Below are 26,976 nucleotides of genomic sequence, written 5' to 3' on the forward strand. Positions count from 1 at the left end.
CCTCAAGCTGGAGCGGAGGCAGCAGCAGGTGGGACGACGCAGCTCTATAGCCTCAGATAGGCTCGCTATGTGATCAAAAACAAGGATAATTTGAGTAAGTTTGCTCATAGGAACACAGTCTGTGTCACAGCTTTTAATATTGACCATCCGAAGTGTAACAAAGCTCTCCTTTGCCTCTCCCTGAATCTCTATGGAATTGAAAGTTTGGACCCCATCACATGCAAACGAATGAAACAAATCATAAAATCTGTGCACTGAGAAAATGTTGCACACCTCTTAACCTCCATCTTACCGTCTCCACTCTGTGTTTAGGCCTAATTTTAAACGCCTGTAATGAGAATCCAAACTCTTCTCCAATTTCCCACACTTTTCTTCTTTTTTTTTGTTGCCAGTCTCGGGCCCGAGCAGGTGCATTGTGGGTAACGCTACTGCTTTCCCAAGCCCACGGATGACCCGACTGACCAAGACCCGAGTGATGAATGTGACCCAAAAGGCCAAACAGATGCAACTGCATTCTGGGACATGAGCAGTGCGACGGGAAGTTTTCGCTGCACAAAGAAAGACACGACGCTGCAGAGAAAAGGAGCGAGTGAAAATTAAGAATATGTGAGGAGAAGTCATATTGAGATTAATAAACAGTGTATTACATTGATTTGGGAGTGTATGCATCAGTGTATTTTCAGCCAGAATGATGCTGGCAACCGACCCGATGATTTCCTCCCACACGAGGAGGGAAAGGGATTTCTTTCTGATTCGCTGCAAATTTATAGCTCAGACTCAAGTGGGGGAGATTATAGAAACTTCTTTAACAGGTTATTTTTCCTCGACGTGACTTCACAGATTCAGCGTCTTTATTTCGAGGGAATTTCTGACATTGTGAATAAAGTTTTCTAGCTTTTGGAAATATGTCGGTGGGCTGGTTTTAAGATTCTAAAGAATATTTGAATTACTCTTTATATATTTAAATATATGCCACTAAGAGCACGTCTGATTGGATTCTGAGTATTCACTTGTTGGAATAGTTGGATTTAAAAGGTTACAGAGCAAAGACTGCATTGTTTAAAAGATGTTTTAAAGCCTGTGAACAACAATAACATCATTAACTATGGTGGACACACACACAGGGATTTCATTTATTGTGTGGATGTGCTCGGGTCAGGACTGATTGACATCCAGGCCGCCAATGTATGAATAAACAAGAATGTGTTTCGTGACTGGTTAAATAAAGGTTTAAGAATAAAAAACTGAACTGAGAACAGCTGTGTGAGTGTACAGAGCTTTTATTGAGTTCAACAACCACTTTACACTGATATATAATAAATACACAAGTGTTTTTTTTAGGGGGGAGAGGAGAGTTCATGGGACATTACTGTCAAATAAACCAAAACACAGTCAAATCTCCGTGAGATAGCTTCTGGAAATCATCTGAAACCTTTCTGCTGAACATGATTTTTTTTCTTTTGAACCGAGCGAGAGTTCAACAACATGAGAAACTGAAGGCAAAGATGCGTGTAGAGCACAAACTATTTTTACGATTCTAACACTGTAATCCTCGTAGAATATCGACGCATCCCATAATTTGTTCTGTCTGGGGTTTCGCCTGGTCATCAAACAGCCCACATTCGGTGCACACGACAATAAAACACCAAACATACGTGCGACGAGCTTAAAAAAACATCTGTAGCTGTTTGTGTGTTGAAGACATAGACGAGACTTGTTGAGACGTTACATTTATAAGATCAGCGTAGAAGGAGAGGACGTCGTCTGGGTTATGGCGTCCTACTTCTCGGTGGAAAAGGCTCTCTTCATGAGCGGAGGAGGCGTCTTTCCGGCTTCGTACAGAGACTCGGGAGGAGGGGAACTCAAGCAGCACCAGTCTGGGATGCGGCCCGTCTGGTTGTAGTAGTCTTTGGACACCGACCTGCTGCCCAAGATGTCCTGCAGCGCCCCGAAGATGGCGCCTGTTGGAGCAGAAGGGCAGCATTTTAATTCAATTTGGATAGCCCAAAATCACAAATTTGCCTTGGAGGGACCCGGGTCCCCGGACCTCACATCGGATCAGGAAGAACACCCCCAAAAAATACAAAAAAAAACTTTCACAGGGAAAAGAAAAGGGAAGAAACCTTCAGGAGAGCAACAAAGAAGGACCTCTCTCCCCGGATGGACAGAAGCAATAGATGTCGTGAGCAGAATGAACAACGTAACACAGTTACAGCACATATTATTATTCATAAAATGAGAAGTAGGCGAGGGCCACGATCCATATCAGCAGGAGGAGGTAGAGAGCTACGAAAACACCAAATGGTACAAGAGGACATCTGAAACGCTCCTCGTCTACAATACTGAAAATGGCCGACTCCCTCAGACAGCTAGTGATGAATTATGAAAAAAGTAAAATCTCATATCTGACCTCCGAGCCAGGCGGTGCAGTTGGGCTTGGCGGGCGGCGCGTGGATACGCAGGCTCTTGCTGGCCAGCACACCGCTGTATTTGGGTTTCTCCACCAGGAGGCGTATCTCCGCCAGCAGGCGGTGCAGGAACCCAGGCAACATGGCCGTGCCGCCGATCACCACCAGGTTCTCCGAGAGCACCTTGCGCGTGTCGATGGGGCACTGCGGGGGGAACGCATTCACCGGGATTAGATCATGCAAGTCCACGGAGGAGAAAACACGAGGACGCAGCCGGCTGTAGCGACACACAGCGGCACTTCCTGGGGTTTTATGTGATCGAAAGTGATCGTTTATAAACACGAGACCTTGCCTCTCAAACGTGCCACGTCATACAGAGCGGATAACTTTTCTCTACCTTGACCAGAGCGTCGAGTATCAGGGTGGCCACACTCTTCTCTTCGTTGTCCTGTTCAAACAGGATTTCCATCAGAGAATCCCTGCAGAGCAAAAAAACATATGAGAGAGAAACTAATGAGAGACAACTTTGAAAAGACACAGTGAAGAAAACAAGCAAGTTAAAAGACAAATGCATCGTCCCACAGATTGACGGTGAAGCATTAACACCAGAAAATCGTATTTTTTACAGAAGCAATAAAGGGAAATACTTGAATCTCTCCGTTGGATGAAGTACCTGATGGATCCTTTGACGTGCAGGATCTTCTCCCCATCCAGAGGATAATCTACGTCCGGAGGAGGAGCCGGACGCTACAAAACACATTCACGAGAATGAAAGCACGGCAAACATTGGTTTCCAGTATAACTAAGTTGACTAAGTATTAAAACAACAACATGCACACAACATGTCCCTCACTTCAGCTGTGCCATCCAGGTTAAATTTGGCTTGCTGGATCTTGAGGCCTCTCTGCAGGTCACTGACGAAGCAAGTTCTGACTGCAGGACACAAACCAGGACATTCATAACAGCGGGTGAACATTTTAACCAACGTCCGTATAGTGAATGTAGGCTGATGTTAACGGCCGGTCATGAATTAAAAGGTTATCAGATGCACATCCTTAAGAAAAGCTTGAATCACATTATTGATGAGGGCGGCTTCGCAGCACAAGTAAATTACATAGACGCATTATTACGTAACGCCCAGCCGGGATAATATTCCAGCGGACGGATGTAATGAAAGAAGCAGCCGCAGTCTCAATAGAGCTTTGTGTCTGTCGTGTCGTTGGCTTTTGGGACTGCCGCCTTTGAAGGGAATAATTAAAAATCTTGACGCATCGGCCTCGAGGGAGCCAAAGTGAAGGGGGGGAGGTTCGGATTTTAAAGCGCCGAAAACAACTCCATCAAAACTTACCCTTGATATCTTCCACAGTGTCCTCTGGGATGGTTCCTGAGGGGGAAAAACAAAGATGAAAAAAGACATGAACCAAAGTGACGCTTCGTTAATTTCACAAAGAGTTAGAGGTACGAGGAGGCGGAATGGTCGTTTGGGGAAAGTGTGAGAGCTGACGCTGCAGCAAAGTCAAAGACAAGCGCGTGGAAAACACGACTGCTTTGTGCAAAACAAACACTGCTTCCTGTTGACACTACTGCCATTGAGATGATGAACACATTACTGGATGGAGAGATTTTGGTTGATTGCGGAGATCTCAGCTCCTCTGTGCTTTCTGCAGAAATGCAGTTGGCTCAGCGGCCCAGTCCACCGGCTGTCCATCTCAATTATTGATGCATTATTATTATGTTGAGCTTCTCTCACTCTGCTGCAGCTGTAGAGCTCAAAGCTCGACGCAGTAACACATCTGGGTTTCCTCCATCAGGAAAAGGAAAAAAAGCGTGGAGATAAAACTCTAAAATGGACCGCGTGCATATGAATAATTCACTAATTGAGAAGGGGAAACGTGTTTCCGATTATGAATAATAAATCAAAGCCATTTTTTTTTCTTTCATTTTTAAACAAGTAAGTCCAGATCAGAGTCAAACGTGTGTCCATTTAAAAAGACAAATCACACAGTGTAAAGTTGTCTGTGTTTACCAATGGCAGCTGGTACACTCTGCCCTGTGGTGGTGTCGGTGTCCACAGTGCATTGTTCCAGAAGAAGTCCTTCCAATTCTCTACAATAAAAACAGACACACGGCGTTATGGGAGGAAAATGTGGCAGATCTTTAAAAATATAAATAAAAATCAGTTTTACAGTCAAAATATTTGCAATCAACATGGAACAAAGTGGAAAATACAGATAAGTGTGCGTAAAGTAGTAAACCAACAAGTAAAGTCACACACTTTCTTTAAATATGTTCGAGCTACTTACTTATGGATTGCTTTCCCTCCCAAAGGCAAAGCCTCCCAAGCCGGCAGAATAGGAGTGCACTCATAGACCTGTAATGTAGTTAAGGCGGTAAAATATTTTAAAAATGTACAAAATAAAATAAACTATTATTGTAACTTGTAATTTCCCTCTACTTCCTGTCTTTCTGAGTCCCGTTCCACTCTCTCCATTGAGCTAACAGGAACATTAACGTGATATTAATCCTCTCTCATATATACAGGTAAGAAAGTAAACAAATACACATCCTAAAGAGTGGGAACATTCCTTTAAAAAGGTCAAAGGTGACAGGAAAAGGATACGGGCAGCACCAGCGTCTCAGTGTGGCCACAGTCCATCACCAGAGCAGAGTTGATACCCAAAGTCATGACGGCCATGAGGTGACTCGGTGCAAACAGCACAGAGGGAACCTGGACAACGCAAACAAAAAAATTACACTTTTGTGTCACATTTGTGACTCGCATTAACGCTTTTCCCCAAACATGTTCTGCAGCTTCTTTAAAAGACGGATCTGCTTGGTGTTCAGACCTCAAACTGTTTGAAGAAAACCTTGGTGAGCGTCTCCCTGAAGTGAGATGGGCAGAGGATGGACTCGATGATGACCACTCTTCTGTCGCGAGGATTCACCAGTAGGTGCCTGATGGGAAGAAATGGAAAGACGAATATTGATTTGACGAGGCCGGACCACTCCCACTTTTCAGCTGGAAGCTTCATATGCTCTGTAAGCCTTATGCAGTAGAGTCTCACCTGAAGTAGAGTAAATGGATAAACTCTTTGAGGATGACATACAGCTCTTCTGTGTTGATGTTGTACTGAACCACTTTGATGGCCTGAAAGCGAGGAGACACCACATTTACAAATGTTTCGCCATTTCCAAACAAACACACCCAGCAAAGCTCAGCGGCGTCTCTCGTGTCTCTCGTCTCTCTCTCTCTCTCTCTCTCTCTCTCTCTCTCTCTCTCTCTCTCTCTCTCTCTCTCTCTCTCTCTCTCTCTCTCTCTCTCTCTCACCTGCTGCTGGCCCGGTTTCCGGATCTCGCTCGGAATGATGAACCTGGGCCCCGTTTCCCCTGCAAAGCCACATCTACAAGATGCGGAAACAGTCAAGACAAGGTTGAGATCTGTACTCTTTTTTTTTTTTTGCAATATATTTCTGTGTGTAGCTCGTGTACAATCTCGAATACAAATACATCAAGAGACAGCATACAATGTAAAAGGGCTACATTGTCATTTTTGGAAATGGCAAAACATATGTAGATAGATAGATAGATAGATAGATAGATAGATAGATAGATAGATAGATAGATGACATTTGTTTGTGGCAGCAAGCAAAGTTACATAGAAAATACTAAATTGCATATAAGAAGAAAAATAAACAGTGCAGCTCTGTCAAATGATGTGTAATGGTATCTGCAGACAAAGAGATCATTGTTAAAAGTAAACGGTCTTCATGTGACTCGCCTCAGGCCGGTTTCTCATCTTAATAATATCACACATTTGCTTCCCAACTCCAGCAGGATGACACAAAACACATTGAAGCCATGTATACTGCCAGAGACATACATGAAGCATTTCACAGCAGCATTTTTGACTGTATCTCTCAGATGTGCTCACTGTAAATAACCTAAACGCGTGTATAATAATGCATAATGTTAGGTCACGTGACGTTTAGTATTAAACAGCTTCCAGGTTTCCAGGTTTTTTAATACAAACTATTCAGGCCACTCGGACAACAGTTAACACATTATTGGATTTATCTCACAACAGATAAACAACGGGAACCTGGTCTGAATTATGTTTATAAATCAACACATTATCTGTCATTTACCCAAATACGAAAATGTAGGGCGTTGGAAGAAAAACAGATATAAACGTGAACTGTCCGTTACTCACTTCGTGTACGCGGCCCCTAAATCAATAACGATGGCTGTCTTCTCTCCTCCGCTTCCTACGCCATCAAATAAGGGCATTTTATTACCAGTGTGTGTTAAATGAGGCGATGAGCGTTGGGTTGACAGTTGCCAATTGTCATCGTATCAAAAAAAAAAAGGGCGAAACAAAAAAAAGCTGTTGTCTTCCGGTCGCGTCGGGTTGGGTCCTTAAGAAACGTGATGACGTCACGAGAATTGCCTGATTGAAAATAGGCTCAAAAACTACGAGTTTGACGGAAATTTAAATTCAACATATAATTTGTATCAGATTACATACTTTTCCTGTTTAGATTTATGGCATATATATTAGTGTGCTGTGTTGTAGCATCCATATGTCTTATTTGAAGGATTGAAACAGCATGGCCGGAGACATGTGTTACAGTGAAGAGAACTAATTCAATTTCATTGAACGACAAAAAATATTAATGCATGGATTAGAAATAAAAAAGCGTGTAATGTTGATCTCTATGACTTTACACAGGTCTAACCCAAGCTGTTGCCTCACTGGACCACCAGAGGGGGGCGCCTCCCTGTGTGCCCAGACTCAATTTTACACCCTATTTTAGTGGTTCTCAAATGTGAGTACTAGTACCCCCTGGTGTACTTGAACGCACCACAGGGGGTACTTGAGATTCAAACAACTATGTATTTATAATTAGCATACATTTTAAAAATCCTTTAAAACTAGTTATTTAATACTATACATGTAATTTTTTTAGCTGAATTGTATATATGTCACATTAAATCAGACTCTGATGGCACAGCGCTGTGAATTACTAGTACATTACTGGAAAAAGGTTGAGAACCACTGGTTTCTTAACACAGAGACTCGTTCATTCATTGAACAACTAGTTTCTTAGTACACAGCTTTGCCGGGCTGTCAATGGAGGGTTTTAATATCAAGGATATCTCTGTCCCCACAGGAATAACAAATATCAGGTGCAAATACAAGCAAATTAGCATCTAATGTGTTATTCAATTATCACATACCACATTACCATATCATTAACTGTTTTCAGCTGTCACCTAATTCCCTATTAGTGCTCCTGTCCGCACATGCTGGTATGCTGCTCTATTTAGAAATGCCTGAACCAGCCAGGGTAGAGGAATTAATCTGCTGTCCATAAAACAATTATTTATTTCTATAAGTAGCCTATTTTCACACAATATAATGGGATGTTATAGTTGTGTGAGGCCTTTTTTATAATAGTGTGTATATTGTATCCCTATATTTTAACTTCTGCACGACATTAAGTCTTGGATTTTATTTTAACTTGCCTGGTGTTTATTTGTATATTTATTAATGAGCATTGTTGGAGGAAGCCTGAGATGTAATATTGTATTTTATTCCCAAAGACTGCCTTTTGTGTGTGATAGATGTGCACATGACAATACAGAACTTGAAACATGCATTATGCATTAAAGCTATTATAAACGTTAAAAGTAACAGAGTTGACTACAAGTAAATAAACACAGCAAAAACAAGTTAAATATAACATGTTCAGCATCAGAAACTGGCTTCTCTTCTTCTGTGGTCCCCGCTGTTCTCTGCAGGCGACCTTTACCTTGAGGTTAAGGAGCTGTCCGTTCAGCACCACGTTGTCTCTCTTTGGGGAAAGACGACCAAAAATAACGAAGGAAGATCACGCGACAAGAAATGGATGCACTTGAAAAGACGATACGGCGCTTAAGCCGATTTCGAAAGCACCAATTTGCATAAATTCCGCAGATTTGGAGCATTCGGCGGCAGCGCTTCTGCTCTGGAAGCAGGCGGACGTACGTAGAGAAGACTGAGACTTTCAGTCAGTGACGCCAAGCTGCACAACAACAAGCCTCTCCTTCAGCTTGCTTTCCACACACTTGACTCTCCGGAATTTGTTTTTGTGCACGAGTTCAATTATTATTATTATTATTTTCCACACAAGATAAACTCTGCGGTCCTCCAGGCACAGCGATCCCGTCATGAACTCTGGAAGGTATTTATTTCTTACGCGATTTAATTTTATTTATTTTTTTACCAATATGCATTTTTTGCGCTCTTGCAGCCAGAATGTGGTGCTGATGCTGAGGCTATTTAAGGGTGGATGCATCGTTGCCTTTGGAATGATCAATCTGCAGCGTGCATGTGTTTGCGGTCCAAATTGCCGGAGCCATTGTGTTGCTCATGGGTGGACCGCAGGAGCGTGTGTACTGGCTGTGTGTCTCTGTGTTGCTCGCAGGGGAGGTGCGCAGACAGAAAAGTGGGGTTGCGTTGTGACATTGTTAGACATTGTTGGTCCTTCCTCTCAGACGTGTGTGTCTGACTCACACACACACAATGTGAAAGGGTGTCACCCTGTGAACGCCAGACGTGGTCGTTTCTCTCCATTTTCCATACAGAATTATTTGGTGGGTTATTGGTGGTCGCGTCACGTTGAAGCAACACATTGCGCCGCGTAACAACTGTCACGTTGCTCATGTTGCTTATGTTGTTCATGTTGCTTATGTTGTCCAAATCCAATTCAGCGTTGTGACAAATGTGCACGCACGTTTGAAAACTGCCGCTTTGCAGGTTTGTGTTCGTGTGCATGCTAACGTTCAGGGATCCATAGAGGATAGAAACCTGCTGCTATTTATAGCTGAAGTGCGGAGGGAGGAGGAGGAGGAGGAGGGGGGAGAAGGAGGGGGGGATTGCTGTGTCAGATTCTCTCTTTCTCTCTCTCTCTCTCTCTCTCTCTCTCTCTCTCTCTCTCTCTCTCTCTCTCTCTCTCTCTCTCTCTCTCTCTCTCTCTCTCTCTCTCTCTCTCTCTCTCTCTCTCTCTCTCTCTCTCTCTCTTTCCCTGTCTCTCCCTCTCTCTGGTCTCTCTCTCTCTCTGCTTCTATCTGTCTCTCTTTCTCCCCCGCTCTCTCTCTCTCCATCTCTCTCTCTCTCTCTCTCTCTCTCTCTCTCTCTCTCTCTTTCCCTGTCTCTCCCTCTCTCTGGTCTCTCTCTCTCTCTGCTTCTATCTGTCTCTCTTTCTGGTCTCTCTCTCTCTCTGCTTCTATCTGTCTCTCTTTCTCCCCTGCTCTCTCTCTCTCTCTCTCTCTCTCTCTCTCTCTCTCTCTCTCTCTCTCTCTCTCTCTCTCTCTCTCTCTCTCTCTCTCTCTCTCTCTCTCTCTCTCTCTCTCTCCATCAATATGTCCTTCTGGTTACACAAAATGAACAGAAGCGATGAAACGGGAATTGCATGCAAATTATTTTAAAAAACGGTGCAACCACAAGCATCAAAGCAAAGGCAGACATGCTCAGGGGATCCGGTTCTCTGTGGTTATCACAGGATGTCAAGTTCCTACACTTTGCATTGACACTTCAATCTGCAGCTGCAGACTCCCATATCTCCCTTCCTCACCACCACCTCTGCTTTGTCTGCATGTTGTCTGTGTTGGAAGTCTTAGGCAGAGACTGTTCACACCTCAGCTGAGCCTATTAGCATGCATCATTTGTGTCCACTCTCAGCAGGCACTGAGACGAGACAGAGATGCTGATGTCTGGGAGGCTGCGTCGCCTCCTGCTGGCCGGGACCTGTCTCTGCGTCTGCGGGACACCGGCCCACCTCCCGGACGCAGGTGCGGCGGTGGGAAGGCCCGGCCCACACGGACGACCCGAGGGGACGGATCAAGTGACGCAGATGGAGGAGAACGGGGCCAGCGTTGGTGGAGGATCTGGGCCGAGCGAGGCCGGCGGGGAGGCGTGGAGCCAGAAGCCGGTGCTGTCCGCCGATGCAGACGGGCGACAGGAGGACATCGCTGTCATCAGTCGGCCTGCGTTGAGTCCCACAGGTGGGAGGAAGCTGTTGAACGCAGCGAGAGATGGATTTGTTTTGGCCTCCGCCTCGGAGCCCCCCGCAGCTGAGCATCACAGCCGGGGAGGTCAAAGGTCAAGGCGAGGAGGTCCGAACAAAACCAGACCCAGAAACGAGCTCGCCGTCCACCACAGGACCTCCAAATCCCGGCGCAGCGATCCAGAAACTAGCCTCCCCCGGCTCCATCCCTCCCACGGCCTTCGTCTCCCCTCAGACCTCCACACATGTGTCGATTTGGGGCCACGACGAAACAATGGCCTCCCTCCCGGACCCATTGTTACCCGAAATTGGACCAAACCTGATGCTCAGAGAGGATGGACCCGAAAGCCTGTGGACGGAGGCGGCGAGGCCCAGTGGAGGTAAGTCAGGACGACGAGAAAAACTTTATTATTGTGGATGGAAAATGTACCTTCTATATAATCCCAACTATTCAACGTGTCCAAAAGTTAAGACACACAAAGTCCCTGGTGTGAGGTAATGCTCCTTTCCACAAGAGCTCTCTCTCTCTCTCTCTCTCTCTCTCTCTCTCTCTCTCTCTCTCTCTCTCTCTCTCTCTCTCTCTCTCTCTCTCTCTCTCTCTCTCTCTCTCTCTCTCTCTCTCTCTCTCTGGCTCCTGCCCAAGTTTGCAAAGAGTTTTTTTCAGGAGGCTTCATTAAAAAAAGTGAGGGCGAAAATGAAAACGACACGTCTGTAGTGGCAGAGATTGCCTTTGATGATTGGCAAAGAAAAGGCGCACCCGCTTTATTTCCACGCTCCACTTTGAGACCCCAGCTGGGACCCGTGTGGCAGTCTAATTACTTTCTATTCCTGACTCGAAGCCTGTAGGGGAAGAAGAAAAAAAAGAAAACGAAAGAAAGAAAAACAGAGAACACACACACAACTGGTGGAGGCGTTATACAAGTCGTCGGAGGATTCAACCCCTTTATTCTCTCTCTATCTATATATTCCCCGCTCCTTCTTTCCCACCCTTCACACTCCCCATCCAGACTATTGTAAAGAAACAGGCAGATTAATATTCAGAAGGCAGAAGGGAAATGGATTAAAGCAGTCTGTCTGAGCCAATATGTATCCCCTCTGTCCATTTGGGGATTGTCTGTTTGATGAAGCTTCTTCCCAATAGAAAGGAAGCTGGAGAAAGAAAAAAAACTGCATTATATAAAAGGATTGGAAGCATTTTCAGGCAACTTTTTGGAAATGCTTTTTTTTTTTTGCACGAAAGGAAACGGCGGGGAGATATGCGGCGGCGGCGGTTGCTCCGGTGGCAGCCCCCCTCTGTGGTCGCCTCTGATCTAGAAAAGAACCGTTTCTTAAACAATCCTCTCGTTGTGTCTCCGCTGCTCTGTGAACTCAGCTTTGTGACAGCGGAAGAGCCTCTAATGAGAAAACCCCAAAGTCCAAGTTCAGGAAGCCGGAAACTGTCACGAATACACTTCAACAGAAGATGTCTTGGTACTTTATTATAACTACACACTATTTTAGCATCAGTAAGCACTTAATTCATCAATTATAAAGCATTGAACAGTTTAAAACTGTTATAAAACAGTTATAAATATGTTATTATCGATTAATAAGCGTGATTGTTATTACGTTCATTTACAAATGGGGAATCTATCATTTATAAAGTATGAAAACTCAATCATGAAATGCATAATAGTCACGTTTATTAATCAAGAATAACACATTTAAAACTGTTTATGAATGTAATACTAATGAGTTACTACAATGTATTAATCTCTTTGCTGTTACCTTTAATTTAAAGGCAACTACTGCATTTTATTTCCTAAACTTTTATTTAATAGTTGTTGATTTTGAGTGTTTTTTATGTTTTAATGAATGTTCTCAATTGTTTTCTGGACGCATTTTGAATCACCTTGTTGCCTCATGAGTGTTCATGTTGCACAATGCTTTATGAATGATGCATTAAGTGTTAACTCGTGCTTTATTAATGCTAAATAGTTATAGTTAATAGTTATTATAAAGTGCTACCGGTGCTTTTCATTTGATCTGTCGACAGAGTTGTCTGTTGGGAAACTAAGACCTTCAGTCATTTGCTGTCGTTTACTCACTGAACTGAACAAGTTTCAGACTTCAGTATTTCACCTTCTTCTCCTTTGTGTCTTAAACTCTGCGTTGTCCTTGCCACCGTCACAGTGGACACTCCGGTCCCGCCGTCCCAGGACGAGGCCACAGAGGGCACCATGTCCTCCGAGGCTCTGCCTCTCATCTTCGAGCCGTTTGAAGATGTCACATCGGAGGCGGCGGCGGTCACTCTGGTGCCCGGCGACGCTCAGCCTCCTGCTTCCATGGCAACCGGAGGAGCCACGCCTCAGTCGGAGGTGGACCTGGACCGGCTCGTCGGTGGGGAACCGAACGGCGATGGCGGCGGGCCCTCGCACGCCCCGTCGTCCCTGCTGGTGCCGGACTGGACGTCGCCTTGGCAGACGTCTGGCGGCGAGCTCCTGGAGCCCATCGGCTCCTCCGGTCCGTCTGTGCCGCAGCCGCAAGCCGGAGGGGAGGATAACGCCGAGAGAGGTGAAGGAATGAATGAATGAGTCTCCATGTTAACACAATGCTCTACAGAACAGTGAGGGATGACGCATCTTGTTTTAACAGGTCACATGTATTTCACATCATGATGTAAATGTGATTCTCACATCAGAAAGTGTGTTATCAACACAGCCAAACTGTGCATCTAAACTCAGTTAAAAAAGGAAGTGTGGTGACACAGTATGCACCAGTCCTCCATGTATATTTTTAGTTCTATAAGATTTTCTTTGCAGCCTCTGCAACTCACATCACTTCAGCGTGAATGCAAACGTTGCAAAGACTTAAAAGTTGCGTTGCATTTCTTAACTCACTGTAACACAACTTCACCGAAAGTCTAACGGGCGTCTCGTGCACTTGTAGAGACGAACTACGAGACGTTTTACAAAAGATAAAGCTGTGAGTTTCAGCCGCGCTCGTGAGAGTAACAGGTGACTCGCTCCTCTCCTCCGTACAGGTGCCGCGAGGACACCGGGCCTCGAGGAGCGCTCGCCCGCCACCGGCCCCTCCCCCTCCCCCTCCTCCTCCTCGTTCTTCCGGCGTGCTATGACAACAGTAACCACGGCGACCCATCGGCCGGCGGCACACAAATCCAGATCTGGGTTGGAGGAGATGGAGTCTGAGGGTAAAGCGAACATATGTCTATTTCTGAATCGTAAATGTGACATTTAAAAAAAAATAATTTTCTAATATTATTCTGGTCAGAGGATCCAGATGAAGACGAGGAGAACTCTGAGGAGTCGGTGGAGGACGACAGCGAGGAGGACCAGACCGAAACGCCCAAAACGTCCTCGACGCGGCCTCCGTACAGCCTCATCCCGCCGCCTTCCGTCTGGGTGCAACGCAACCAGGGGCTGAGTAAGTGATCCTGTGAACCCTGGAGTTAAACATCGGGTCGTGTGTGAAGCTCGCTGCCAGCAGACACATTTAAACTCGCAGAATGAGAGAGAAACGGGGCTAAACTTGCGGCTCTTTTCTTCCAGTGAGGAGCTGGGTGGAGCTGATCAGAGAGAAGGTAAGACTGCCCCCTGCTGGCCTAGAAATGTTCCTCCGCTCCCGTACAACTTAACTAATCAGACAGCTCCACCTGCACTGAACTTTCTGGACCAGTTTTCTGTTGTTCTGTTTCCTTAATGTCTTTTTTTAATCTTTTATATTCATATTTTGTATATAAGTACGAAGAGCAAAGAGAAACTGAAGTGAAATTCCATGTATGTGCAAGTTTACATGGCCATTAAAGCTGATTCCATAATGTGATGGATAAAGCCGGCGATATGACGTCTTTCCATCCGAGCAAATTAACCATTTGATCACTTGTGTCTGCCCTTTTCTGACTACTCTTGTCTTTAATTGTCTACACAACGATTCTGACTTGGCGTATACGAGAGATCCCCTTGATTTCGTCCCGTTGACTCGGCTCCGCTCTGCCCTCCGACAGGCCGGCTACGTGTCCGGCATGTTGGCCCCCGTCGGCATCGGCATCACGGGGGCGCTGCTCATCGTCGGCGTCCTCTACAGCGTCCGCGTGATCCACCGCAAGAGGAGGAACAGCTTCAAGCACCAGAGGAGGAAGGTCCGGCAGCCGGAGGTCAATAACCCAAACACTCACGCTTTGAATGTTCTCCACTTGTTACACCGAAGGAACACGATCCTGTGTGAAAGGTTCTGTGGTTCTGTATTAAGGTTCTCTGTCTGTGTGTGTGTGTATGTGTGTGTGTGTGTGTGTGTGTGTGTGTGTGTGTGTGTGTGTGTGTGTGTGTGTGTGTGTGTGTTAATGTTCTGCGTAAAGTTCGTTCTCGCTCCCCAGCAACCTCGAGAGCCCGGGACCAGCCGGCAGGACCAGGCCATGCTGCTGGCCGACAGCTCCGAGGACGAGTTCTGACGAGGCCGACGGGCCTGAACGCCTCTTCTCATCGCATCTCCAATCACCCTCGTGCTTGTTCGGTCCGTGACTCATCGGATCCGCAGATGTGTGTGTGTGTGTGCGTGTGTGTGTGTGTGTGAGACGATTTGCACGGGCCGCACCAAGCGTTGGGTCAGCTTCGATCACGAAAAGTAACGTCGTCGACACTTTTCTTGACGTCGACGCCGTCGGCGGGATGCACTTTGATATGAAAATGATATTGCTGCTTGTAAAAAAAATGAATAAATAACATGCAATAGCAGGGTTTTGGCAGGATGGTGTTGCTGGTAAATTGTGTAAGAGGGTAAAAGTGTGAGTCAGCAGGTTTTCTGTCAAGTAAAAAATGTTTTTAAAAAAAAGGGCTGTAGAAGAGTTACATTACATAAACAATGTAAATATACATGTTCTGTATCTGTAGCTGACTTGGGATCAGTCTAAGTTGTATTTCTTGCCACACATATAGGAACAAAAGATCAGCAAAGACGTGTTTCCCAGAATGCAACAGTTCCAGAAACCTTCACAAACAAACTATGAATACTTTGTTTCAATGTGACTTTTGTCGAAATGTAAATGTTTTACTCTGAGGCATTTGTTCATTTAAGTTACTAAACGCACATACGAAACACCATCATTCTAGAAAAGTATGTAGCATAAAACCGATGATGTACAATATAACTGATAGTTATTCTTTTGCTGCATTTTTTGTGTTATAAGTGCATGACTATAAAATCTATTCATACACTCTGCCCGCTGCAGAGACTTCTGATGAATGAAGGCTGGAAAAGCACAAACATTGAAGGACGAGAAGTTCATATTTTCTACGAGTGGATTACTTTCAACAAGCTACTGCTTTTGTTGCACAATCGCGGCGTTTGTGCTTCAATCCTGTTCAGACGAGGAGGAGGAGGAGGAGGAGATGAAGAAGAGACGTTTTGGACGACTCGCATAAATCACGTCGCTGAGATGCAACGATACAAAGTCAAAACAAGTCGTTGTGTTTTATGAGGAAATGATGACGTAAAAAGATCTGTAGATTAAAAAAAATGATGCAAAAAAACATCTGAAAGCTGCTCTTTGAGCCGCGTTCGTAACAGCAAAGACGTCGACACAAAGTCCTGCGTTTTGTTCAAGGGAAATATATTTTCTGTAATTTGACAAGCCATCGGATGAGCTTCATGTACAACTGCCTGTTTATTTGCAATAAAACTGTATGTGTGGCGTGAAATGGTAAAATGGACACCTTTTTCTTTTTGTCTCTTTACGTAAATATGAAACATGTGAACAAATAAACAATTCTCTCAGACGTCAGCTCGGGACTCGTTCTTATAGCAAAGCTCGAGCGGAGACTTCTGTATTTGTAAAATGAAAAAAAAAAAAAAACACTCCACACAGCAGACAAGATAAACCGGTTTTACAGCATTAAAAAAATCAAATAATTTATTTTTTGTGTTCTTTTTCCACATTAAATAAAAGCTATTGGACATTTCCAGATCAAAATCAAGAGAGGGGGAGGGGGAAGAGGGGAAACAGAAATGTGACATGCAAAAAATACCTTTTGCTCTCCCCTTTGCACACAAAAAGACTGCAGGAAGCTCCCGTGATTGGTTTACGGGACCGCAGCCTTTTTCTATTTTCATTTTGTTGTTGTTGTGGTGCAGCAGCGTGACGGCCAAAACCAGCAAACTGGTTTCTAGGGGGGAATTATAGTTGTTGAAACTAGAATTGCAGGATGGCAGACGTCGCCCCGGGTGAGAACAGGAGAAGAGGGGGGAGGAGGAGGTTTGATTGTTATAATATTCCACCTGGATGTCACACAGCGGAGCTCTGGGAGGAGGAGGAGGACGAGGAAGAAAGAAAAACGGCCCTCCGACATCTGTGAACACTGAACTGGCATGTCAAGTCAAAACTTATCCCAAATGCATCGTGTGAGAGAGATGGGGAGAAACTGTGCATCACCACAGGCCACGGCTATGAAATGATATCGATGACAAAGCCCTTCAGTCTGTGAACAGAAGCTAAACGGAGCCCTTCGGCTCTTTGCGACAGGCTGTAATGCCAACAAGGAGTTTCACAGGAGTTAAACCAAGAAGAAAAAAAGAGAGAGATAGACATTTACTTCCAAATCTAAAAACGCCTCCTCATACATACGGACAGCTGGTTTGAACGAGGCGGGCTCATGTTTTGTAAGATGTTACCTAACAGATTCATCCATATCAGTAGTCACTGTGTGAAAGAGGAAAGAGGCCCAGACAGTGAGAGGAGGAGGAGGAGGGGAGACAAGTGTCCAAACACAGGGACGAGAAGTTATAAACCTCCAAAATAAACCAGGGGGAGTTCACACGAGGTGATGATTTCAATTTTAAACAGCGTCAGATGAGCAGTGAGAGAAAAAGTTTTTTTGTTGAGCGTTTTTTTCTTCTTCGTTTTATCCCGCTCAAAGTTCTCATTGCACCTCTGGGTGGGCTGAAAGGAGCACAGAAATTTAAAAAAAAAAAAAACTTAAATCAACCATAACTGACCCTCCCTTCCCAAAGATGATTCACCCCCCCAAAAAAACATGCTCTCAATATAGCCAAGGATTAAGACAACACTCGTATACAAATCTGAAGAAAGAAAAAAAAAAGAATAGGTCATCTGATCCTTTGTTCCAAATGCACAGACAGACACACACAGACACACACACAGACACACACGCTGTTATTGGGGTGGCGACTCTGTAAACATCTACTCTATGTTTCAGTCCCGGGCTCCAGGGATGAGACGTCTCCGCTGGCGTGTTGAACGAGGAAATAAAGCCACAACACAAACACGGTTTGCTGCGGATGTTTGTTTGTTTGTTTGTTTGGAGCAGATTTGACTCTGACCGTGACCCCGCGGCAGTGTGTCCTGCACTGCTTTCTACTCTGAGTATTGCAGGCAGGATATATAAAAAAGCATGCACATGTCCAATTGCATAATTTGAAGTTGCATGAACAACCTGTGACGTAGGTTTTTTTTTTTCTCGATTTGATTTTTAAAAGCCGACTTCAAGGTTTTTTCTCCCCTCAACTACGACTTAAACTGTCTCCGGCCGTTTCCCATCACACTGATCACCAACTCAAAACCCTGAAACGCTAAAATATATATAAAGCGTGAGATTTGTTGCTTTCGGTCGCCCAGATTAGACCGGAAAACAAAAACACAGCACCTCAGAAGGCTTTGCTTTACCTTTTGCGGAGGGAGGGGGCTCTGAAAGTAGAGAAATAAAAGTCTAACAGATCGACACCATTGTCAAAACCAACACACGGACACGTTCATACGTACACATGCACACTGCAGCGATGTCCAAAGAGACTCATCTGACCTTTGTTCATATTACGTTTAAGAAGAAAAAAACAAAAACGACAACAAAAAAAAGCGGCTGAAGCAGACTTTCTTCGCATATTTAGTGTGGATTGGAACATCCGGGTGCATCCACAGGGTTTTTTTTTTTTTTTAGAGATCTCAAAAAATGTTAGCGAGGTTGGTTGTGCATCGAGTTTTCGGGCACCTGGGAAGTGCATTGTGGGCTCAGCCGCTCACGAGCAGCACGAGGTTAGAACAGGTAGACGATCTAAACAGGAAAGCAAACAAAAACAATAAAATATAATCTGCTAAGTATACTTGTCTATTGTCCTTTTTTTCAGTTTTTTTCCTTTATCAAGAGATAAAAACACACGCACACACACCTGCACGCCGTACTCAAACAGGAATCCAGCGTTACGCAACACTCCGCCTCCGGTGCCGACCAGTAAGCGGGCCGAGGCTCGGCTGTGGCCGATGGATTGAGTGGCACTTGCATTGAGGAAAACAGACGAATAAGCAAAAAAAATAAAAAAGGAGTAAACTGCGACGGCGGGGACACAGTTGACCACACCATCATTGGCGAGGAGCAAGGAGTCTCGTAAAAGAATCTTTTCTTTCCTTTTTCGGGTCGCGGGGGGATTTTGCAGCAGCTGGCAGTGCATTCAGGGGGAAAAAACAAGTTATGATCTGCAAATATAAGAATCATATGAAGATAAAAGTCTAACTGCTTACACACACTGTCAGGGTTTTGATGACGTGAGATCGAGTGAAGGACACCGAAGTGACAAGATGATGTGCTGTATATGGAGTGATTTGTTTCGATCAACCGCTCTGCACCAAACACAGGAAGAGGTTTCGCCTCAGACTGGGTTCATCAACACACGCACACACACTTTTCGCTCGCCCCCTCTCCACCTCGCACTCACATTAAAATAAACGCATGCATATCTTTACAGGCTTCAGTCCTGGAGGCTGAGGCAGGTGACGAGAGAGGCGACAGCACGGAGCTGCCGTTCCCTTTGGTACAGGACGGGAAAATAAAAAAAACAAACAAACAAACAAAAAAAAAAGATGACATCGCAACGCACAATTCAGACCCTCCCCCACCCCACCAACAACACAAAAGAAACATGAGGCAGTACTCACACACACAGTCATACAGCAGCTTCTTCCGCCCCGCCGACCAACTCACAAGGTTAAAAAAAAGAAAACCATAAAATAACAAATATTTTCTTCCCAGTAGTTCTTTTTTAAAGTATTTTTTTTTTGTTTAAACTGCCCGGCTTCCTTGTTTCACATGTTGCTGTCTTTTTTTCCGGTTCGGTGTGGTGCCTCGTCCTTTTGTGGGGTTCGGACTCACTCGCATCCTCGGTTCAATGCGGCATATCCAAGCTTCAAGGTCAAGAGGTCTTGAAGGTCAAGAGGTCATCTCGTCCTCCCCTCGCCTCCTACCCTCCATCCCTCTCTCACAGAAAGTATCAGGGTCATGAGAAGATCAGGTGGGATGTTAGATGTCAGTCCTAAACAATAGTTGTTCAGAGATCAGGGACAAAAAAAAACAAACTGCGTGTCCTTATTTTTGTACACAGGTGTGTGTGTGTGTGTGTGTGTGTGTGTGTGTGTAAATGAGTGAAATGACCAGGGCTGGGCTGAGGCTGTCATGCCGATAGCGTACGAGGTGAACAGCACCCGCTGTCCCGTCCTCACCCGTCCCCCTCTTCTTCTTCCTCCTCCTCCTCCTCTTCCTCTTCCCTCTAGCGGAGCCACAGTTTGAGCCGCAGCGCGTCCACTCCGTTCAGGTAGTATCTGAACAGCCGCTTGTCTCTGACAAAACCCAAGTTCTCGTACAGCTTCAGGGCTGATTTGTTGGTGATTTCGGTCTCCAGTACAACCTGAGGGACAGACAGATGGACATGTCAGTGTGTCGTTTTCCTTCTCGAGAGGACCGACTGAACCGTGGAACTTGGTGCTGAAGATGTAATTGGCTGTTATCCTTTTAGAAAATGAAAATGTTCCATTGGCCGTCGCCATCTTGGTTTTTTTTTGGAACCAGAAGTGACACAAGAGGGCGGAGCTAAATACATTTGAAGGACGGTCAGAGTATTACGATTAACTTTCGTGAACTGAAGACGCACTGTGAAAGGGTTAAAGGTGGAAGAGGAGAACGCGGACAACACCCAGACAACGGTGTGGTATAGACCTGTCAATCACAAGGAAGCCCCGCCCTAAAGTATACCCTAACGGACCAAATGAACATCATGCTGTGCTAAAGAAGACTTTAAACTCGCGACTGAGACCATAAATGTTTACTGAGGTATTAAAGAGAGAACTAGAGTCATTTTCTCATGAACTTCTCAATAAACAGTTCTGCCCGACGACCATTAAAAGCAATCAATGGCCTTCCCTTTTTTCAGACCTGGAGGTTGACGCCCAATTTCAGCTCATCGGTCGTCGTCGTCGTCAATATCAAATCATTGTCTGCTCGCTCAGCGATACGTTTGTTGTTTATCAGAAGTGCAACTCGAGAGATTTAGCCTCTGTGAAGCAAACAACTAGAAAGCTGGCCTGCAGTACTGAAGAGTCGGCTGGTCTTAGCACACAGGGTTAAAAGTACACATCTGTGTTGTCCCCGAATGAGAAAGTAGGTTTGCCCTCCTTCTACAACATCAGTAAATTGTTCTGTATTCGGCCGCAGTACACACATCGAGTGGCTCCTTATCTTTATTCCCTACTGACGCCAAATACTCTGCAGCTGCGACCTCTGTTCTTGGGGTCAAATTGTGCACGTCATTCCTAATTCCTGCACCGTTTTTTGGTGAGAACGCTTTCAGACCCTCATCTTGTCGTGTGGAAGAGTGACATTTTAAACTAGATTACCTCGCAAGATTTAAAAAAACAGTATTGAGGATCATTTGAGCACTGAATGTCCTTGTATGGACTCAGAATTGGTTGCTGGCTGGTCGTCGGTGTTTTCATGTTTTCTTTAATGTACTGTACTGTACTTCCTGACCAGGACCCTCTTGTTATGGATATATAACATATCAATGGGATTATCCGGGATGAATAAATGTCAAACAAAAAAGACAATCAACTTGCTTTAAAGCACCCGATGTCTTCGATGCAATGTGCAGTCTGCAGGGTCAAGAATAGCTTCAATGAGTAAAGTCGCTGCTGGTTACATCACAATGTCTCATGATCTATATCTACATGTGTGAAATACACACAGACATGCAAACACACCTGAGTCAAAGCCGTTTCCCACTGCTTTCTGTCTTTACGCAACAGTGAGTGTTCCACGTCGTGGAGCGGACATTTTGACTGAAAAGAGCAGTACACAACACAAAACAACACAAACAATAGCTGCGTCCAAGTAAGTCATGCCATTGAAGATAGCGTTGTGCCGACCGTCATCTACTATAGATGTACATCCACTATAGATGTACATCCACTATAGATGTACATCCACTGTAGAGATACACTGTCTATTGTACATCTACAATAGATGTACTTGAGATAAACCGGCTATGGAGAAGTACCTGATGTCACTCCCCAGTAGATTTTTGTTTGTCTTCACTGCACTTCTATGAAGAACATCAGGAACAGATACTTGTTTGTCAAAGATTTTGTCACGTATAATGCAGTTGCAAGAATGAGATCTTTCTTGCTTGTGTGTCCGAGGAAAATCTTTCAAGAGCAAACAATCTGAAGGTTTTGCATTCACAAGCAAATCAGTTGGGAAATTAAACTGAAGATGTACTGGCTGCAGAAGACCAGGACATTTGCATATTAGCCTTTAGGAGCACCAACCAGTGGGGCCTGGAAGATGAAACGCATTAACACGTATAGTCTTTGGACAATAGTTGGTAAAGGTGTGAAGTGATGCATTTTAGTGAGTGGTGAGGAAACCTGTAAAACCACTCGTACCTGTATTTTAACCACGTTATAATGTTTTGTAGGAATCTGATCCACGAGCAGCAGAGCTAGAAAAAACACCGCCTGCAACACAGTTACAGCTTAACTGATGAAAAAAATGAATTCCTATAAAAGGGCGCCGTCTTAATACTCTTGTGACGACGCGATCAAACAGACAGAAAAATCATTTGTGTTGAATCCTCGTCAGTTGTTCATTCTCAGTCGGCCAAATGATCAGCGAGAGTTTCACACAGAGTGTCATTTTTACCTCAAACGCCTTCAATTCATGGAGGTTTCGAAAATGATTTCAAAACCCCTACTGTGTGCATGCGAGTCAGTATGTGGTTATTCAGACAGAAAACACTGAGAGGCTCGCAGCAGCCGAGTATCCTTCCAAGGTTACCAGCAAAAATAAAATAAGTGAAGGACGGGGAACGAGAAACTGGTCCTTGAGATTCAAGCGGCACATTTTTTTTTTGATCTCTTGGTTTGTGCTCAGCCGGAGGCCGAAGCCAAACCAAGGACCCAATGTGCAAATGTATTTCAATCATTTCACCTGTTGTTATTTCACGTATTAACCGTATCTTCTGTACGATCTGGTTTGATAAATGCAAAACTGTCCTAGAGTCCACCGTTGTGAGTGAATAGGCAGCTCGTGCACGTCAATATCGGACATAAAGCGTGTGTTTCGGGATTTTCTTCAATATTCTGTGGCTGTACTGAAGAACCTACGGGTCTGTCTATGCGTCTTACCTCGTCACAGTCACCCTCCACCATGGCGTAGATGGCCTTTTTCACCAAATTAGTACCTAAAAACAGAAGAGCCCAAGTCAGTGACGGCACGCAAAATAAACAAAACACAAACTTTACATAAAAGAGCACCTGACGTCCACTAGTATAACGTGAAAACACACCAACCCACAGTGTATAACTTATCTCAATACTGCATTTGCATCAACAGATTTAGTCGTCAGAGAAAGCACAAAAGACAATTTGGTCTTGCCTTTACATTGCCAAAGGACCTACTTTTACATGTATTCTTTATTATGTTTAATCTATAATAGTTTCCACCTGTTATAAGAAGAGTTTGTTTTTCTTGGGCTTGCTAAAAGGCGGATGTGTGTGTATATAAATTGAATTATTTCGTATGAGACACGCAGGGTCCAGGTCTCACCGATGCTTTTCCTTCTGTGTTTCGAGTCCACGGCCAGCATGGCGATGTAGCCGCGGCGGAACATCTTCTTGTGCATGTCAAGCTTACATACAATGGCTCCGACACACTCCTGCTCCACCATGGCCTGTGACACACACACACATACACAAGTTAGGGCCGCTGAGTGTCTATGGGAAAAGCCTAAATACAGCTCCTCTCCAGTCTCCGTCATCCTGCCAGTTCAGCTGGTTCTCCCGGCTGACCTCTGACCTTTATTTCAAGACACTTCCTCTTACTGCACATGGATCACTCCGAACAAACTGGAACTGTAGTTTATGACCTTGAGGCTCAGAGGATAAACAAAGAAAGGACAGTGTTTGTCAAAGTGGAAACCCCTGACCGGACAATGTCTGCGGAAGAGGAAACACCAACTTACAGCACATTACTCTCAACTAAAACTAGAAGGCGAGGGGTTATTTTTATTAAAAAAAACCTTTGCTCGCGCCTGAATTCCCATACATGTGACGGGCCAAAAGACCCTCACATGAACCGTAAACAATATCTTCCCGTCAGTTCAATTTTCTCGACTTGACGGCTATTAAGTCAGACAGAAAACCACAAAACCGACAAGGCTCAAGGCTTTGTTATAGAAAAGTGGGTGTTGTAGCTGCCAACATATACAAGACAAATTCAAAAACCAATGTGCTGCAAGCCACACATTTACATGTGTGTGATTAAGCGGTGTGTGGTGTGTGTGTGTGTGTGTGTGTGTGTGTGTGTGTGTGTGTGAGTGAGTGTGTGTGTGGCAGCATAGAGACAAACTGACAGTCGATAGGAAGCTATAAGTGTGCCGTCACACCCAGCCCCAGTAATGCTATGCACCTTTAGGTAACCTTTAAGGGAGGCCATGAGCTGGATCACACTTTATTTCGACTTGAGGGACAGAGTTATTCAGGTGTTTACAGGTATTATGCTCACATAGAGCTGGTTTCAGTGGACATACTCACCAGAAAGCAGAGCTGCGGCCAGTTGTGGATGAAGTACCTGTAGGTGTAAATTGAATAAGGCTCAGACAAGTCCTTGGTGATCAGTCTCATGATCCACGGCATCTGAAGCTCAGACTCGTAGCGGACATAGCGGATGCCGTGGCTGTCCTCTTCCGCTCGGCCTGGAGACCCGCTGAGGTCGAGCCGGGCCAGCTCGGCCACCGGCGGCTGCAGCTGCGGGTCTGCGGGGCTCTCCCTCTCCTCTCCGCCGGGCCCGGCGCACGGCGGCCTCGGTGGCTCCGTGAGGTCGAACCCCTCGGTCCCTTCGTCCCCCGGGTGGCCGCGGGCCGCCGCCGCCGCCTCAGTTCTCGTGTAACCCGGCATCCCGTTCATGCTATTGTTAACTAAAGGAGAGTGACGGCCGTTTTTAGAGAAGGGGCTGTGGCCTTCGTGTTGGCAACGCTCACTATTGTTTCTGGCGGCCGGAGCCTCGTCCTCGTTGCCGCTGTCACAGTTGTCCACGGACGGTCTCGGGTTGTCAGGCCGGTTCCCGGCGTGCTGGTGGCTGTCAACGTCCTCTGACGGGCTGGCCAAGCCGTTTAGCTGCTGCTGCTCCCGGGCTTGCATTTTGAGGTGCAGTGCCGCCGGGCTAGCTCGGGCGAGCATGTTGTTCTGCTTCTTATTAACCGGCCTATTAATCTCGTTTACCGGCTGCGACGTCTTCCCCGTACCGGCGGACACACAGTCCTCCCTGTGGCAGGCCGGCTCTCCGCCTTCCCCTGCCGGCTCCGCGCTCCCAACCCCGGGGAAAGGAGGAATTTCAGCCGGGGATGCGGGCAGTGCGCTACTAGGCCCAGGCGGCACTGTGGCCATCCCACCGCATTAAGGTGGAGATTCACGCTTGGAAAACGTTGAACACGAGCTCATCCACAAGGCAAAAGGTGTATACAATCAATATACACGTTAGTTCACCGAATATCGCATAAATCCGAGGATATTTGAGGCGGTAACGTATCCGCTTGCGACGTTTGTCGCTGCTTTCTCCTCAATTTCCCTGCTGCCGGAAAGTGCTGTCGCAGCAAACGCCATTGCAACAGCAGCCAGAGACGTTTTACGACAGTGGTGTAACGCGTGACAGATGCAGTGTTTTTTTTCAGACACCAGGGTTTGTATGCTTACTATTTAAATAAATTCATTAGCCTACCCCTCTTCAGTTGATTTCATTTTACGTGAAACAAATATCGAGGAGGATTATAGAAAGAGAAGAAAAACAAATAAGAAATGGAAACTGTTAAAAAAAAATCATTCATTTACGTTAAGGTATGTCGCCTTTAGGGTCGGCGTCGTCGTCTCCCCTTCGACGTATGTCGTAATAATCCTAGAAAAAAATGGTGCAAAATCAGATTTTTTTTTCTTTCCATTTTACAGGACTACTAATCAAAATGTGTAAATGAGTGATAAAGATAAATACATGCTTCATTTAAATTCTGTTGACATATTTAAATACAGAGACTCTTCTTACTGTATATGCTTTCCATATTTGATTATATTATCAGACAGTATGTATTTGAATGTGCAGCCCATAAGATGATAACCTGCACCTGTTAAACCAATTCAGACAGTGTAATGTTCAGTGTGAACAGTGATAACCTAGAAAGTTTATGAAGTTGACCTGTCTACTTCCTTACCAGCAGAGGACACTACATTGAGGATTTAGTTGGATTTATTATTTATTTATTTATTTCTACTTTTTGCATCAACACTGCAGTTTCTCCAGTAGATGTCACCAGTAGATTATTTTCCGGTGGCCTTTCCTTACCAGTTCTCTATCATTCTGGAAAGTCAGTTTTGAGCAACATGCATTTATCTTGAGATGCCTAATAAAGTTATGAGACTTAATACTTTCACTCCAATATTGTAGTTTTAACTGAGTTATCTCAGAATAAGATATAAGACATTTAAAACCCTGCTTTATACATTCATCTCATGACGACACAGTGAGTGTTAACGAGGTTTCTGACTAAATAAAATCACTGAAGTAACCGCAGATTATTGTGTAACAGTATACATGTTATTCTAAAAAAAAAACGAAAATAACAAATGTTCGTGTTTGGTGTTTCAAAATCTTTAATTCTGACAGAAAGCCTGGTTCATGATCATGACACACTTTGCTTTATAAGAGGAACGAGTTATGTTTCATCAATTAAATTGGGCATTCATAACTAAATGTTTATTTCAGACTAAAGAACGTTCTCATCGTTGTTGATCGTATTCTGTCTTTATAAAACTCAACGTAACGTTCACTCAGTGCTGATGGTTTTCATACAATCACAGAAGAAGAAAGAAGTACTTTTTCTGTTTGTATTATTTAGTAATGGATAAGGTTTTTTTGATAAACAGAGAAAACGCCTGCCTTGAAGCCGCTGACATTTGGAAACATGAATACAAAATAAAAACAAATCTTTATTTATTAGGGATGTGTTTGTCTGTGCCCGTATGTATCTCTTGCTTGCAAATGGAAAACATTTGGGAGAGGGCGGGGGGATTTTAGATTTTTTTAAATGACACTGTCGCTGTTTTATATTTTTTGGCAAAGAGATAAACTTCATCAAATACATTTTCCAAAGCACGCGATTCAAGTCAGACTCGACCAACATGTCTCCAAGACTCAGACGGC

The 26,976-nt window shown here is 44.7% G+C and overlaps 3 protein-coding genes across 6 annotated transcripts; 1 reads left to right on the plus strand and 2 right to left on the minus strand.

The window, feature by feature from the left end:
- Positions 1 to 1,262: 1,262 nt before the first annotated feature.
- On the minus strand, positions 1,263 to 6,813 carry actr10 (actin related protein 10). Its single transcript, XM_068577770.1, has 13 exons — positions 6,619 to 6,813; positions 5,737 to 5,809; positions 5,474 to 5,556; positions 5,255 to 5,363; positions 5,029 to 5,136; positions 4,712 to 4,779; positions 4,435 to 4,514; positions 3,757 to 3,792; positions 3,262 to 3,341; positions 3,082 to 3,155; positions 2,806 to 2,887; positions 2,411 to 2,612; positions 1,263 to 1,961 (listed from the first exon to the last, which is right to left on the minus strand). Exons 1-13 carry the CDS (start codon positions 6,693 to 6,695, stop codon positions 1,780 to 1,782), a joined length of 1,254 nt encoding a protein of 417 aa, XP_068433871.1. The 5' UTR covers positions 6,696 to 6,813; the 3' UTR covers positions 1,263 to 1,779.
- Positions 6,814 to 8,237: 1,424 nt separating this feature from the next.
- LOC137785495 (armadillo-like helical domain-containing protein 4) lies at positions 8,238 to 15,186 on the plus strand. Of its 3 annotated transcripts, none has more exons than XM_068576780.1 (8): positions 8,238 to 8,632; positions 10,132 to 10,836; positions 12,629 to 13,009; positions 13,479 to 13,646; positions 13,727 to 13,879; positions 14,005 to 14,036; positions 14,460 to 14,609; positions 14,829 to 15,186. In XM_068576780.1, the coding sequence occupies exons 2-8, from the start codon at positions 10,485 to 10,487 to the stop codon at positions 14,901 to 14,903; spliced, it is 1,311 nt and encodes a 436-aa protein (XP_068432881.1). In that variant the 5' UTR covers positions 8,238 to 8,632; positions 10,132 to 10,484; the 3' UTR covers positions 14,904 to 15,186. The 3 variants fall into 3 exon arrangements, with proteins under 3 accessions (XP_068432881.1, XP_068432879.1, XP_068432880.1); XM_068576778.1 differs by having other exon boundaries at positions 8,239 to 8,632; positions 14,811 to 15,186; XM_068576779.1 differs by having other exon boundaries at positions 8,239 to 8,632; positions 10,135 to 10,836; positions 14,811 to 15,186.
- Positions 15,187 to 15,986: 800 nt separating this feature from the next.
- naa30 (N-alpha-acetyltransferase 30, NatC catalytic subunit) lies at positions 15,987 to 25,366 on the minus strand. 2 transcript variants are annotated; one of them, XM_068576782.1, is made up of 5 exons: positions 24,321 to 25,366; positions 23,335 to 23,458; positions 22,914 to 22,969; positions 19,956 to 20,140; positions 15,987 to 19,768 (listed from the first exon to the last, which is right to left on the minus strand). In XM_068576782.1, the coding sequence occupies exons 1-4, from the start codon at positions 25,170 to 25,172 to the stop codon at positions 20,003 to 20,005; spliced, it is 1,170 nt and encodes a 389-aa protein (XP_068432883.1). In that variant the 5' UTR covers positions 25,173 to 25,366; the 3' UTR covers positions 15,987 to 19,768; positions 19,956 to 20,002. The 2 variants fall into 2 exon arrangements, with proteins under 2 accessions (XP_068432883.1, XP_068432882.1); XM_068576781.1 differs by having other exon boundaries at positions 15,988 to 20,140.
- Positions 25,367 to 26,976: the final 1,610 nt, after the last annotated feature.

This window comes from Clinocottus analis, unplaced genomic scaffold (assembly GCF_023055335.1).
Source record: "Clinocottus analis isolate CAN_PGR_092001 unplaced genomic scaffold, fCliAna1.0.p SCAF_15, whole genome shotgun sequence".
NCBI classification, from domain to species: Eukaryota; Metazoa; Chordata; class Actinopteri; order Perciformes; family Cottidae; genus Clinocottus; species Clinocottus analis.